The sequence below is a fragment of the Ictidomys tridecemlineatus genome, chromosome 11 (assembly GCF_052094955.1).
Source record: "Ictidomys tridecemlineatus isolate mIctTri1 chromosome 11, mIctTri1.hap1, whole genome shotgun sequence".
Taxonomy (NCBI): domain Eukaryota; kingdom Metazoa; phylum Chordata; class Mammalia; order Rodentia; family Sciuridae; genus Ictidomys; species Ictidomys tridecemlineatus.
Window position 1 is genome coordinate 131,759,513 of NC_135487.1, and position 13,946 is coordinate 131,773,458.

A 13,946-nucleotide genomic window follows, 5' to 3' on the forward strand; every position below is an offset into this window, starting at 1 on the left:
ATATAACAATCTTAAGCAAATGTCTTTGAGAAGAGCCACTGTTTTAGACTTGGCTGTGTGCAACACTGGTGGGTATGTATTTGCAGTTGGCTGTTGTACAAACACACTTCAATTTATCTGAATAAAAGTCGAGCTCTTGCTGGTGCTTGAATGCTAGGATACAGGATGCACACGACAAGATTTTTGCCCTCAACTTGCCTCTGGTTTAGCGGGGAGACAAAAGTAAATAAGCACAAATGCCATGAACTATGATAAAATTATAGAGGTAGAATACAAGATGCAGTGGGGTCACCAAATGAAGTGGATGGTTTAACTTGGGAAGTCAGAGGTTTTATAAATTAATTAGCACTCAAATTAGTCTTAAAGAGGTAAAAACTTGTATATGCAAAGGAACTGAAATTTGAAACAGTATATGCAAAGCATATAGTATACTTGGGGAACTATCAATACCTGGAGGGAAAAAATGAGAGGAAGAACCAGGTGATGAAGGGCCTTGTTTATGGAGTATAGAACTTTGGATGTTATTGAAGAGGTATTAAGGAATTTAGAGCAGTGGGCTATGATCCTATCGTGTTTTAAATTCTTCATGGTGGATACTTGTAGAAGGCTGATTAATGTTTAGAGAGTAAGAGGAAGACGTTAAGAATCCGTTTTCTGGGTCCAGGTTATGAAAATTGAGATGGAATAAAAAGGAAGCCTATGAAAGGCCTTGGATGGATTTGAGAGACCTTTAAAAACAAAATAGTAGAGCTTTGAAAAAGATTTGTGAATATGAGGGAAGAGAGAAAAGTGCAGGTTGGCCCCCAGGCTTATGGCTTGAGTGCCTGGGATGATGTCGTACCATTTGCCAGAATAGGTCATACTGGAAGAGGAATAGTTCAAGAGGGTGGCAGCAGATGAGAAAGTGAGCTCACGTTTTTATCATGTTGAGTTTGAAGTTTCTGTGGGTTTCCGACGTGAGGTAGAAAGAATTTGAGGCTTTAGATACCTTTGGAGTCATTGGCATTTGGGTGTTCAGGGCATGAATGAAGTTTCTCATGGGGATGATGTAAAATGAGAAGACAGAAGACCTAAGACTAGAACTGTGAGTGTGCCAACCTTTAGTGTAGGCACAGGAGAGTTCACCAGGGTGACCTGGGAGGCTACAAGGAGGTGAACAATAAGGAGGATTGCATGATTTTAACATAAGTCAGTGCTCATTTTAGTTGAGGACTGAACATGGGTTGAGAAAGTAGTGTGAGTGAACATAATCTAAGGAGTTTTACAGGAAAGGGAAACAGTAAGCCACACATAGGGCAGGGGAGAAACCTAAAGGGTCCCCTTGTTTGTTTGTTTTGTGTTTGTTTGTTTGTTTGTTTTGGAACTTTTTTCTGTGAAGTGGAAAGCAAGGTCATTTTTCAGGAGTTATCAACGTGGTATGAATTGACTGGGAGGCTCAAGGAAAATGATGAAGTGGTGTGATAAATAGTAGCTGAGAAGACTAGTTGAGGTAACAAAGTCAAGAAAAGACAGTGGTCTTTCAGTGAAAAGGTGACAGTACCATGTCTGTAGTGATACTATTCTGCAAGATTATGTGATCTTGTTTGCTCAGCAGTCCCTGGTTTTCACAGAGATATTAACAAACGATCACTCCATCAACCACTCCATCAACCGTTTCTTATCCCCCTTCCCATCCCCCCCATTCCCCCCCCCCCCCCGCCCTTTTTAAAACTTTTGTGGTGACAGGGATTGAACCCAGGGCCTTCTACATGCTAGGTGTTACCACTGAGCTACATCCCCAGCCCTAAATCATTGGTTTCACTTTCTGTTTAGGCAGGAAGGGAATCTTCTACTCTTCACAGTCTTTGCTGTCTTTCTAGTCTAGTGCATCTCTTGTAGTGATTTCCTAACCAATTCTCCCTCAGTCTGCTGTGCTCCCTCCAAACTAGACTCACTATAATCAGCATGATCTTTTCCTCATTTTCCACCATTCTCACCTCTAAGTTCCTTCCTGCTGCAGAATTTTGGTATATGTTTAAACTGCTTGGAGCATTTTTCCTATCCCAGTTTGTCTCTCAATTGCTATTTATTCTACATTTCTTAGGTGAAACATCGCTTTTTGGGGAAGCTTTTCTTGATTCCTTATAGGAGATAACATTCCTTTCCCCAACATTTCTTTATTATAATTTTTTGAAATTTTGTGATTTTTTTTCCCCTCTTCCATACTGGAAACTTTGTAAGGATGAGGATTGTGTTGTGTGTTTATTCTTGAGCATGGTATCTAATATACAGTAGGCACCCCATGAATTTGTGTTGAATTAATGAATATGATGGTTAAGAGATTGAATGTCTTAGAAAGCAAGTTTCGAAGTAGTGAGGAAAAGCTGGATAAAAGTGAGGTTGTGGTAGAGTAAGATGTTAGAGTTTAAGATTCAAAGGTGATGTGGGGCTGGGGTTGTGGCTTAGTGATAGATTGCTTACCTCACATGTGTGAGGAACTGTGTTCAATTCTCATTGCTGCATATAAATAAATGATTAAAATAAAGGTCCATCAACAACTAAAAAAATAAAAATAAAAAAAGGTTTAAAGGTGATATAGTTTCAGGAAGTGAAATTTTGCAGTGAAGATTATGGATAGATTATGTAGATGGGTGTTAAAATTGCTAAGGAATATGACAAATTTGGAGTGAGGAAAATTCAAGGCAGGTCTTTAATCAATGTGTTAGGTACAGCTCTTTCCTATAGTTAAAGAAAGAAGTGGTTAAGAGTCAGTACAGTTCCTGGAATCAATAATGCCCTAATCCCTTGGGAAGGAGTGTGGTCTCACAGAAATATCAGAGGTTCAGACTTAGGGCCACCCATCTGACTTGTCAAGGCTTTTTGTTTGTTTGTTTCTGTATTTGTAAATTGGATATAATGAGACCAGTTGCAGTCTTGTTGTTGAATAAGGGAGCATTTTTGAAAGTTCTTAACTAACTTGTTAGTTTTTATTCTTGATTGCTGTCATTTCAAGAGGGCATGGAAGTAGAAGTAGGAGTGAGAAGAAACAAAGTTGGCAACAGTAAATTTTGCACAGTGTACTTCATTTATTCAAGGTGTTGACTTTATACTATAGAGTCAGCACAAACATTTACAAATGAATAAAGATACAAGCAAGTACTAATATAAGGAAGGCTTTTGTAAAATAAAGCCTGGCTCATGATAATATTGCAGAGTTGATCTACAAGTGTTATGAAAAGGAAGCTTTATCTAATAATTTTCCATGAAAATTCCATGCATGTGGTCAGTTTTTATTGTTCTAGGGAACAAAATAAGAACCATTATATGTAAGTTACAGGGGGAGGGAGTCTGGTGATAGCTTCGGCTTTTGTTTAGAAAAGCATTTTCTAACAATTGGAACTGTCCAACAATAAAATGGATATCATGGCAAAGTAATGAGTTCCCTGTCAGAACTTGTGTTCAAGTGAAGACTAGATGTTTATCTGTCAGAAATGTTGAGAAAAAGATTCTTGCATGGAATCAAAGTTGGATTAAATAATTGCTAAAGGCCTTTGCCTTTGGAAGATTGGAGGATTTTGACTCCATTTGAGATCTGTCTTTACACCAATCAACAAATATTTGAGTGCATCCTCTGTTTTACTTGAAAGGTTGAAAGCAAGTGTTTTATGTTGTTGTTTAGTTGTTTTTTTTTTTTCCTTCCTGTGTGCTGACACAGAGCCTAAGGCTGTGAGTGTTGTCATGGCTTTAATGTCCCCATTTAGAATTTGAGAAACTTAAGCCAGGTGTTGGTGATATAACAAAAGCTCATCTCCTCTCCTGTTGGAAGGGGTTAGGTGGAGTCCCTGGCACGAAACTAGAGACTCAAATGTAAGAATATGTTGCCAAGAAGTTTGGTTTAGTCTTCATATTTTTGCTGAAGAGCAAGTCTTTCTAGATAATGTTAGACCTCCAAGTTATTATGTTTAAAAAATGTTTTTTGAAAGAATGACCTACCTATTGTGTTGACACATGAGATCTGTGATGCCAGGGCACTCACTGATGGTTTCTTTTGCTTCTCTCCAGCCTGTGTCTGGCTGAGAAATTGTCTGCATGCCTGTGGCTTAGTCAAGTGTTCTTTCTTTCTTTTCCACTGGGAATTGAATCCTGGGACACTGTACCACTGAGCTGCATCCCCAACCCTTTTTACGTTTTATTTTGAGAAGGAGTCTTGTTAAGTTGCACAGGCTGGCCTTAAACTTGTGATCCTATTACCTCAGCCCCCAAGTAGAAGGGATTACAGTTCTGTGCCACTGTGCCCAGTAAGTCTTCTTTCTGCTGAGCACTTTTTTGCTGTTTGCTTTTTGTGTGCTTATTGTGTATTTCCTATTTCTTTCAGAAAGTTATTAAAGTGGCTTTACTGTTGACTTTATTTTTGAGAGAAAATGGAAATTCATTTTGTAGCTGTGTTCTTCATTTGGATTATTCATGTGTTTAAGTTATTTGTGTTGCTATACCATTTCCGGTGACCAATTAAAGTGAGCTTTGGAGAAGGAATTATTGCCTTTATTCTTGCCTGGAAGAGAAAGGCATTCATTCTCCTATGAATTCTTCTTCTTTTTTTGGTACCAGGGATTGAACCAAGGGGTGATTAACCACTGAACCATATCCCCAGCTCTTTTTATTTTTTAATTTTGATATTGGGTCTTGCTGAATTGCCTCGGTCCTCACTAAGTTGCTGAGGTTGGCTTTGAACTTGTGAAACTCCTGCCTCAGTTTCCCATGTGCCACCACACCTGGTGCACGTATGAATCCTAAAAGAACTTAATTCTTTTTTTTACTTTTAGTTGTAGGTGGACACAATATCTTTTTTTTCTTTTTCTTTTTAGGTGGCTGAGGATCGAACCCAATGCCTCACACATTGTAGGCGAGTGCTCTATTTCTGAGCCACAACCCCAGCCTGATAATTTAATTCTTAAGTGTAGAATGTAAGAAACTGATTTGCAGGGCTGGGGATATGGCTCAAGTGGTAGCACGCTCGCCTGGCATGCATGCGGCCCGGGTTCGATCCTCAGCACCACATACAAACAAAGATGTGTTGTGCCCGCGGAAAACTAAAAAATAAAGATTAAAAAATTCTCTCTCACTCTCTCTTAAAAAAAAAAAAAAGAAACTGATTTGCTTTATAACTTGACATTTTGAATTTGAAGTATCTTAGACCAAAAGTTTTTCATGTATTACTAGCCCTTCCTGGTAATTATGATATTGAAACTAAAGTAAATTAGGTATTAACAATACCTAGATTGAAAGAGAATATAAATAACATAGCTTATGCAACTGTAGTGAACTAAAGAAGTTCATCTTTAAACTTATAAAGGACCTTAGAATTCATCTAAACCCTGTGGGCAATCTAACTAAAGTCACTTTAGTTAATATATATATACAGATGTAGGTAAAAATAGTATGAGGTGGTAGGAATAGTAACAGTACGGCTAATGTCTGAAGAAAGGAGTCTAGAAAACTTCAAGAGATTAGGATCAGGACAGACCCTTATAAATAGAAAGGTGATAGTGAGTAGCCTAGAATTTCTGGTCTGCTAAGCCTCAGATTGGTTGCCTCAGTGGGTGATGATTAATGGTGGTTAATGTGTAAGTTCACTTAGTCATTTAATCATTTATTTATCAGACATTTGTAGATTGCTTACTATATTATAGATATAATATTAAATGTTGGCTACAAACATGAATAACATATCCCTGCACTCGTGGATCTCTTAAACTACTAGAACAGTACAATAGAGAATATTTTCTGTTTTGCCATTTGCCTCCCTCCCTCTCTTTCAAAAAAAAAAAAAAAATCCAATGTTAATCATGATAGTGACCTGTTTTTTTTTTTTTTTTTTTTTTTTTTTGGTACCAGGGAGGATTGAACTCAGGGGCACTTAACCAGTGAGTCATATCCCCAGCCCTTTTTCATATTTTATCTAGAGACAGGGTCTTGCTGAGTTGCTTAGGGCTTTACTAAGTTGCTGAGGCTGGCCTTGAACTTGCTGTCCTCTTGCCTCAGCCTCCTAAGCCACTGGGATTGTGTAGGTGTGCACCACTGTGCCCAGCAACCTACTGTTTTTCTTTTCTTATTTTTTTTTTTAAAGACTAGGTATTTCTTTCTTTCTTTCTTTCTTTTTTTTTTTTTACTTTATTTTATTTATTTATTTTTATGTGGTTGTTGAGGATTGAACCCAGCGCCTCGCTGGTGCTAGGTGAGTGCTCTACCGCTGAGTACAACCCCAGTCCCCCTACTGTTTTTTAACTCACAAATCTTTGCTATTTATTTGCCTTAATATTTCTAAGGAAAACAGAAAATCAGGTCTGATCACACCACTAAACAAGCTGTGTTCTGGGATGTGGGGAGGCATGAAGAAAAAGTATCTGGGAGTCATCCTTGGACTTTAGACTTTTAGGAGGAAATGATTTTGAACAATCATTTGAGACACATATTTCTATCAAAGATTCTGCTTTTGGCCTTCCCTAAAAGACGGGATTGGTGGGTAAACTGTCTTGTGGTATCTGGAGACTTTATGAATGAATCCTCTAATACAGAACGCTATAAACCTACCAGAATTGGTCAGAGGTTGTTCTTCACTCTGTTATTGCTCCCTTAGCTGGTACTGTTAACCTCAGAGAAATGTTGAGTTGGTGCCAGGCTCTCAGGTCATAGACAGTTTCTGCTAAAGTCAAAACTGAAAGAAGAGATCTTTTTCAGGGAACATACTTGACAGTATTTGTTCTGGGTAGAGGAAGACATGTTTGTGGTAGGCATGTTTTCTGGATTATGAAGTTAGTAGACAAAGATTGACTTTTGTTATGGACTTTTTTTTGAAATCCCCACTTGGATTTTTGGAATATCTTATTGTTTTGGCAATCACTTTATTAAATACCTCTCATTTCCGTAAGTAAAGTAGTGAACCTAAAATTATCCAATGTATAGTATTCATTCATTTATTCGTTCAGTAAATATTTACTGAGGTCTTGTGTGCCAAGCTCCATGCTAAATATCAAGTGATATGTGCTGTTCACGGTAGTGAACAAGACACACAAATTCCCTGCTTTCAGGAAACTTCTATATTAAAAGGCATGGTTAGACAGCAAGTGATTAAAATAATTTCAGGGTATATCAAGTACCAGGAAGGAAATGAACAAGGTGTCATGTTAGAGAGCATTATAAGTAGAAAGTTCTTTTGTGTTGTTGTTGTAGATGGACACGATACTTTATTTATTTTTATGCGGTACTGAAGATCAAACTCTGCCTCATACATGCTAGGCAAGTGCTCTACCACTGAGCTACAGCTGCAGCCTGAAGAGGAGAGTTCTTGAGGGTGGTAGTCTGCTGCTTCCCTCTTTAGTTTGAATAAGTAGACTCATCAAAGAAATGTAATACTCTAGAAAAGTAGAGGAAAAGCTCTAGTAAAAGTGGTTTGTGGTTAATGTAGGAATGAAGACTGTTAGTAAAGAATTAGGAAATAAAATGTTATTCTTCAAAATAAAATTGAAGCTGCTTTGTTTTAAAATTTAGCTGAAATCTATGAGCTAGGATAGTTATTTTCCCCAGTTGGTTAAGAAGCTGCTAAATAGCTGGGCTCGGTGGCACACGCCTATAATCCCAGCAGCTCGGGAGGCTGAGACAGAAGGATCGTGAGTTCAAACCAGCATCTGCAAAAGTGAGGCGCCAAGCAACTCAGTGAGACCTGTCTCTAAATAAAATACAAAATAGGCTGGGGATGTGGATCAGTGGTTGAGTGCCCCCAAGTTCAATTCCCAGTACTCCCCTCCCCCAAAAAAGCTGCTAAAATGGGGGCTGTGATCATCCTTTTCCAGTATAATTTGAGCCTTTTTTATTTAATTCCTTCTCAGGTGGAGGCCTGAATTTTGATCTATGCACTGCCTTCATCCAGCTGCCTGAAAGTACTTGATGATCACATGACCCTGGACATGGATGCTGTCCTGTCGGATTTTGTCCGTTCCACAGGAGCAGAGCCAGGGTTGGCCCGTGATCTCCTGGAAGGTAAGCAGTCAAGGGTGAGAAAGAAGAAACTAAAATGTAATGCTTATTGTTAGGATGATTTGGAACATGTAAGGTGATCAGGAAGATACTTTGTGTATAGTATAGTAAGTTCTTCATTTAAATTATTACTTTGTATATGATCCAACATAATTTTTAAAATTCAAATCCTATTTTTGCATTGGGGTAGCTTTTTCCACTGTCAGTTTATTCAGATAATGTAAGTGAAAATTTACTTTAGTTAGAAACCAAAAACAAATCTAGATCTGTAAGACTTGGATTTTCATATTTGGGATCATCCATTTTCTTTCTTTCCTTTATTAACTTATATGAGTAATTCTATTAAGTGAATTAACGTTTTAATTTTGTTGCTTTTATTTATATTTATATATGATATATGCTATAAGTTTGATTATTCTAGATTTAAGGCCCTGAAGGATGTCCATAGGATTATTTGTTTATAAGTATAATTAATGATGCTTTTAGATGATGAAATTATATAATGGCACAAACGGGCAAGCTACAGAGGAGGGACAAGTACTCAGCATTCTTAGGCAATTTTTTAGATTGCCAGCCATTAGTAAGGTATTACAATGTGACTTTTGTTTAGCTACCCATGGAAAAGCATGAATTTGGAAACAGAAGATCAGGGTTTAAATTCCAGGTTACTGATTTCAATTTGACTTTTCCCTTTACTTTATGTTCAATTCCTACTACTTTTCCCTTTACTTCCTATGCTCCAGCCAGGCTTAACTTACCACCTTTCCCTCACCATGTTAGGTTGTTTCCTAAGTGTGCAATGTCCTTTCCTCCATTAGTCTCCTTCTCATTCAAGATTCATCTCAAAAACCTCCTCTTTAACAAAATAATCCTTAACCATTCCCCATTCCTCCTGTAATGTGTCAGATACCTGTATATGTTCAATATGTATAAGATAATTGAGATACATTAGTTTATTCTTTCAACCATCCTGTTATAAGTTTGAAAACTGAGTTTCCGTGAAGTGAAGTGAAGTAGGATTTAAACAATTTGGTTTCAGAGTGTGGCTCTTAACAATTACATAACAAATTATCGCTGTATGTGTGCATGCATGTACACTCATGTAATGAAAGAAAAGTTGAGGGTGCTGAGACTGGAGGGACAGAGAAGTCTGATTTAGGTCCAGATCAGAGTGCAGGAAGGTCTTAGAGGGGGAAGTGATATTTGTGTTGAACCTTGAAGTCTGAATAGGAATAGCAAGACAAAAGGATGTAGAAGAGATTATTTTTTGCTAGAGAAATAGCTTCCACAAGGGCCCTATGGTGAGAGGGAGTTTGCCACATTAGAGTAGCTAATAGTGATCAAGATAGGAAGAGTGATAGAAGAGTGATGAGAGTCTGAGCAGCTGATTAGACTGAAAGGAAGTAGAACGTGTGGGAAGGGGGGTAGTGGTTGATAGCCTTGGTAAATTTAAATTATATTTTAAGTTCACTGGGAAGCTGGTGAAGGATTTTAATCAGAGGAGTGACATAATCAAATTTGGGTTTTTATAATTGTGTATTAGTTGTAGGTTGTGGAATGGATTAGAAGGTGGCCAGTGGTAAAACCAGTTAAGAATATTGCCACAGTTCATGTGAGAGATGATGATGATTTAGACCATAATGGTAGCAATAGAGATAGAAGTAGATAGATTTAAAATATAATTTAGAAGATGAATCAAAGGACCTTTTCTCATTTTCTTTTTGTGTCTCTTTTTTAGTCTTTTATTTTTTCCTTTTAATGTTAACTCTGGTTGTAGTTTTTAAAAAAAAAAAATTAAAGCTGGTGTACCATGGTGCACACATTTAATCCTAGTTACTTGGGAAGCTAAAGCAGGAGAGGCTGAAATTAGAGATAGCAAGTTGAGGTGAGCTAAGTAACTTAGCGAGACCCTGTCTTAAAATCTAATAAAAAGGACTGGGGATATAGTTCAGTAATAAAACACAGTCTACCTGAGTTCAATCCCCTGTACCACAAAAAAGCAAAACAAAACATGAGAAACTAAATTAGGGAGGGGAGAGAGATAAGCAGCTGAGAAACCAGTTAATTTCCCTCCGAAAAGAACAAAAACCAACCTCAGCATGGTGGCACATGCCTATAATCCCAGACTCTCAGGAGGCTGAGTAGGAGGATCATTTGTTCAAAGCCAGCCTCAGCAAAAGTGAGGCACTTAGCAACTCAGTGAGACCCTATCTCTAAATACAAAATAGGGCTGGAGATGTGGCTCAGTGGTTGAGTACCTCTGAGTTAATCCCCCATCCCCACCCCACCCCATCCCACCCCGAAAAAGAAAGAAAAAGAAAAAGACCAATGAAAATTATGAGGAACTAAAACAGATCCAGTGCTCAAGATATGTTATTTGTTCGTTCATTCATTCATTTATGAACTTAGGAAAAACTACCATTTATTTAACAAATATTTATTGAGTGCCTAAATTATATCGTAAGGTATTGAGTGCTTCAGAAAACCACAGGGTTTGATGAGGTGCTTTTTGATTTTAATTGGGCAGTCAGGGGAGGCCTTATTAAGAATGTGACATTTGAAGCTAATTAGGAGTTGTCTGCGTAGATACATTGTAGGAAAGAGCTTTTGAGGCAGTGTAGATAGTCAGTGGGGAGACCCTACAGTTGGAGCATCTTAGCCTGTTCTAGTCAGTGGTGAATGGAGAAGAGTGAATAGAGGGAGTTGAACAAATGGGGAATTTAATGGTTTAAAAATAAAATCATCAAGCATGAATGATTAGTACAGCTTAACTGGAAAATTATAATAAGAAGAACAATAGCTACAGCAGTAAATGCATATATCCTGCTTTCTGCATACCAAGCACTATTCCGCATTCTTTTAACTTATTTCATCTTTATAACAGCCCTGAGGTATAGATACTGATATTATCATCTGCATTTTCATAGATAAGGAAATTGAAGCTCAGAGAAAAGGGTAGAAAAGTAGGCCAGGTCATAGAAATCCTTGAATATTACGCAAAGAAGCCTTGTCTTTATTCTGTAGGTAGTGGTGAGCCATTACATAAAGATTTTGATCATGGAACGAAATGACCAGAACTGTGCTTTAGAAAGATGAATCTCCTGGGATTCTTTAGAGTGGATTGGATGAGGGACACTAGGTGATAAGAATTGAATTAAGGTAATGGTAGATGGAATAACTAAAGTGTAAATAATTATGCAATATATAATTATTAAATAATTTAACTGGAGAAAGCAACAGGAAAATCCATTATAACCAATCCACACCTAGGGGCATTTCTTCAGTAGAGTAGTGATTCTTATGTTTGGGGGTATGGTTATCTTCAATAAGCTGATAATGTCTACCAGTGCTTTCTCTAGAAAAATATACACTCATAATTTTATAAACAACTTCAAGTGGCTTAGAACACCTAGAGTTACACCTAGGCTAAGAACCTCTTGGATTCCAGAATAAGGAGACCTGGGCTTAAGTTCTGCTGGGCCCTGGTGCAAGCTAGCTGTGCAAGACACAAGTCACTTCTCTAAGATTTTTTTCCTTTATTTATGAAAGAAAGTTTTTAGATCTCTGAGGGCCCTTTGAGTTTAGAGAGAGAAAGTTTCTAACCTCATGAAGCTTATTAAGGAAATAGACAATAAATATAAAGAAAATTGAAATTTTAGCTAGAGTGCGTATGCCTGTAATCCCAGCAATTTGGGAGGCTAAGGCAGAGCATCTTGAGTTCAAAACCAGGCTCAGCAGATTAGCGAGGCACTTAGCAACTCAGTGAGACTCTTGTCTCTAAATAAAATATAAAAAGGGATGGGGATGTGGCTCAGTGGGTAAGCACCCTGGATTCAATCCCTGGCACAAAAAAAAAAAAAAAAAAAAAAAGAAGAAGAAGAAGAAGAAGAAAATTGACATTTTAGATCAAAATATTTTGAAGAAAATTAAAACACTGTGGGGTTCTGGGAATGCAGAATAGCTGTATTTCTGGTTTGGCCAAACTGTGAATAAATTCATTTTTTTTTCTATTAAAAAAAAAAATTAAAACAGGATAAGGAAAGAATAATGATTGCAATGTGTATTAATATATTTTACCATTTTTGATATTGTCTTTTTGTCCTCCAGTTTCTCTCTATTCTGAGTATATAATTTGCTTTTTGCTTTGTTTCCTGATAGGAAAGAATTGGGATGTGAGTGCTGCCCTCAGTGATTTTGAACAGCTACGTCAAGTTCATGCTGGGAACCTGCCCCCACCCTTCAGTGAAGGGAATAGTGGCTCCAAGACCTCTGAAAAGGGGTGTTCTGATAGAGAGTCCACTCGCCCTCTACGACCCATTCTACAGCGGCAGGATGACATCATTCAAGGTACTGGGCTAACTGAGGGATGTTTCTATATAGGGAGTAGGAGGGGTGGGGATTGCTAAACAGATTCAGAAAGTTTGGTGATCCTTTGGAGATGTTTTCTTTCCTTACTCTTATCTCCAGCCAAACCCATATTGAGATAGTGTCAATCTGTCCAGGGGCCAGAGCCCCTTACTGTCTCTCTGCATCTTGAGTGTTATCCTGAATAAAGGCCTTCTTCAGATAGTGTAAAAGAAATAGAGGAAGGAGGATAACAATCTAATTATTGAGATAAAGCGTATATAAGGGATGAATTAAGAGTCGGTCACTGCCATCTGTCTCTTTGGAGAGTAATTTGTTAATATTTGCCAGTATCTATCAAAATTTGAAAAATTATATACTCTTTAATTCAACTATTTCATTTCTAGAAATTCATCACATATATGTGTATTTGTATGTATTTTACTTACTTATTTATTTATTTTTGTGCCAGGGATTGAACCAAGGGGCTCTTAACATTGAGCCATATCCCTAGCCCTTTTTTATATTTTAAGACAGGGTCTCGCTAAGTTACTGAGGCTGGCTTTGAATTGTGATCCTTTTTCCTCAGCCTTCCAAGCCACTGGGATTATAGGCATATCTCCTTTAAATAAACAAATACATAAATACATACAGATGCAATGTGACTATTTCATAATAATTAAAACTTGATGATAATTTTTAATGCCCATTAATAAAAAAGTGGTTAAATAAATTATAATCATCCATATTGTGGAATACTCTCAGTCATTAGAAAGAATTAGGTAGAACTGAGTGATATTTTAGAAAAAAAAATCTCTAAAAATATATTCTGAAAGGTAAGATTTATTATAATATATGTAGCATGCTCCTTGTACTTTAAAAATACAATTTAAAAAGCTATATGTGCTTCTGTGTCCCTAAAAATTTCCAGAAGGATATAAAAGTTTGTCTCTGTGGAAGGGTTCAAGAATTTTGATTGCAAGGGAAACTTCTTTATCCCTTTTGATACTATTTTTATTTTATTTTATTTTTTACCATGGTCAGGCAGACATGTGGTACTTTTTATTTATTTGTACTTATTTATTTATTTATTTTTGGTACTGAGGATTGACCCCAGAGGTACTTAACCACTGAGTCACATCCCCAGTCCTTTTTTAAATTTTGAGACATGGTCTCACTAAGTTGCATGGGACTTTGTTAAGTTGCTGAGGCTGAACTTGAACTAGCAGTTCTCCTGCCTCAGCCTCCCGAGTTGCTAGGCTTATAGGTGTGCACCACCACTTTAAAAAGTGCACATGGTACTTTTTAAGTTTCTAAAAAATATTTTAAAATAATATCACTATTACTTCATAGTTGGTGAGGTGGCACATGCATATAATCCCGGCAATTTGGAAGGCTGATGCATGAAGCTTGCAAGTTTGAAGCCAGTGTAGGCAGCTTAGTGAGAACCTGTCTCAAAAAATAAAAAGGGATTGAAGATATAACTCAGTGGTAAAGTGCCTCTGGGTTCAATCCCTAATAATGGGGTTGGAGGGAAATTTATTTTGTGCATCTCATCTCTGGGAAATACTGAATCGAGAATGGCTACC

General features: G+C 37.3%; 1 protein-coding gene across 5 annotated transcripts in view; it reads left to right on the forward strand.

The window, feature by feature from the left end:
* Otud7b (OTU deubiquitinase 7B) overlaps window positions 1-13,946 on the forward strand; it is a 55,311-nt gene that overhangs the window by 22,620 nt on the left and 18,745 nt on the right. For all 5 annotated transcript variants that reach the window (XM_078027654.1, XM_040287504.2, XM_005331146.5 and 2 more), the window contains exons 2-3: window positions 7,866-8,016; window positions 12,172-12,360. In XM_078027654.1, the coding sequence (XP_077883780.1) occupies window positions 7,932-8,016; window positions 12,172-12,360 (274 nt within the window). In that variant the 5' untranslated portion in view covers window positions 7,866-7,931. The remainder of the gene's footprint in view (window positions 1-7,865; window positions 8,017-12,171; window positions 12,361-13,946) is intronic.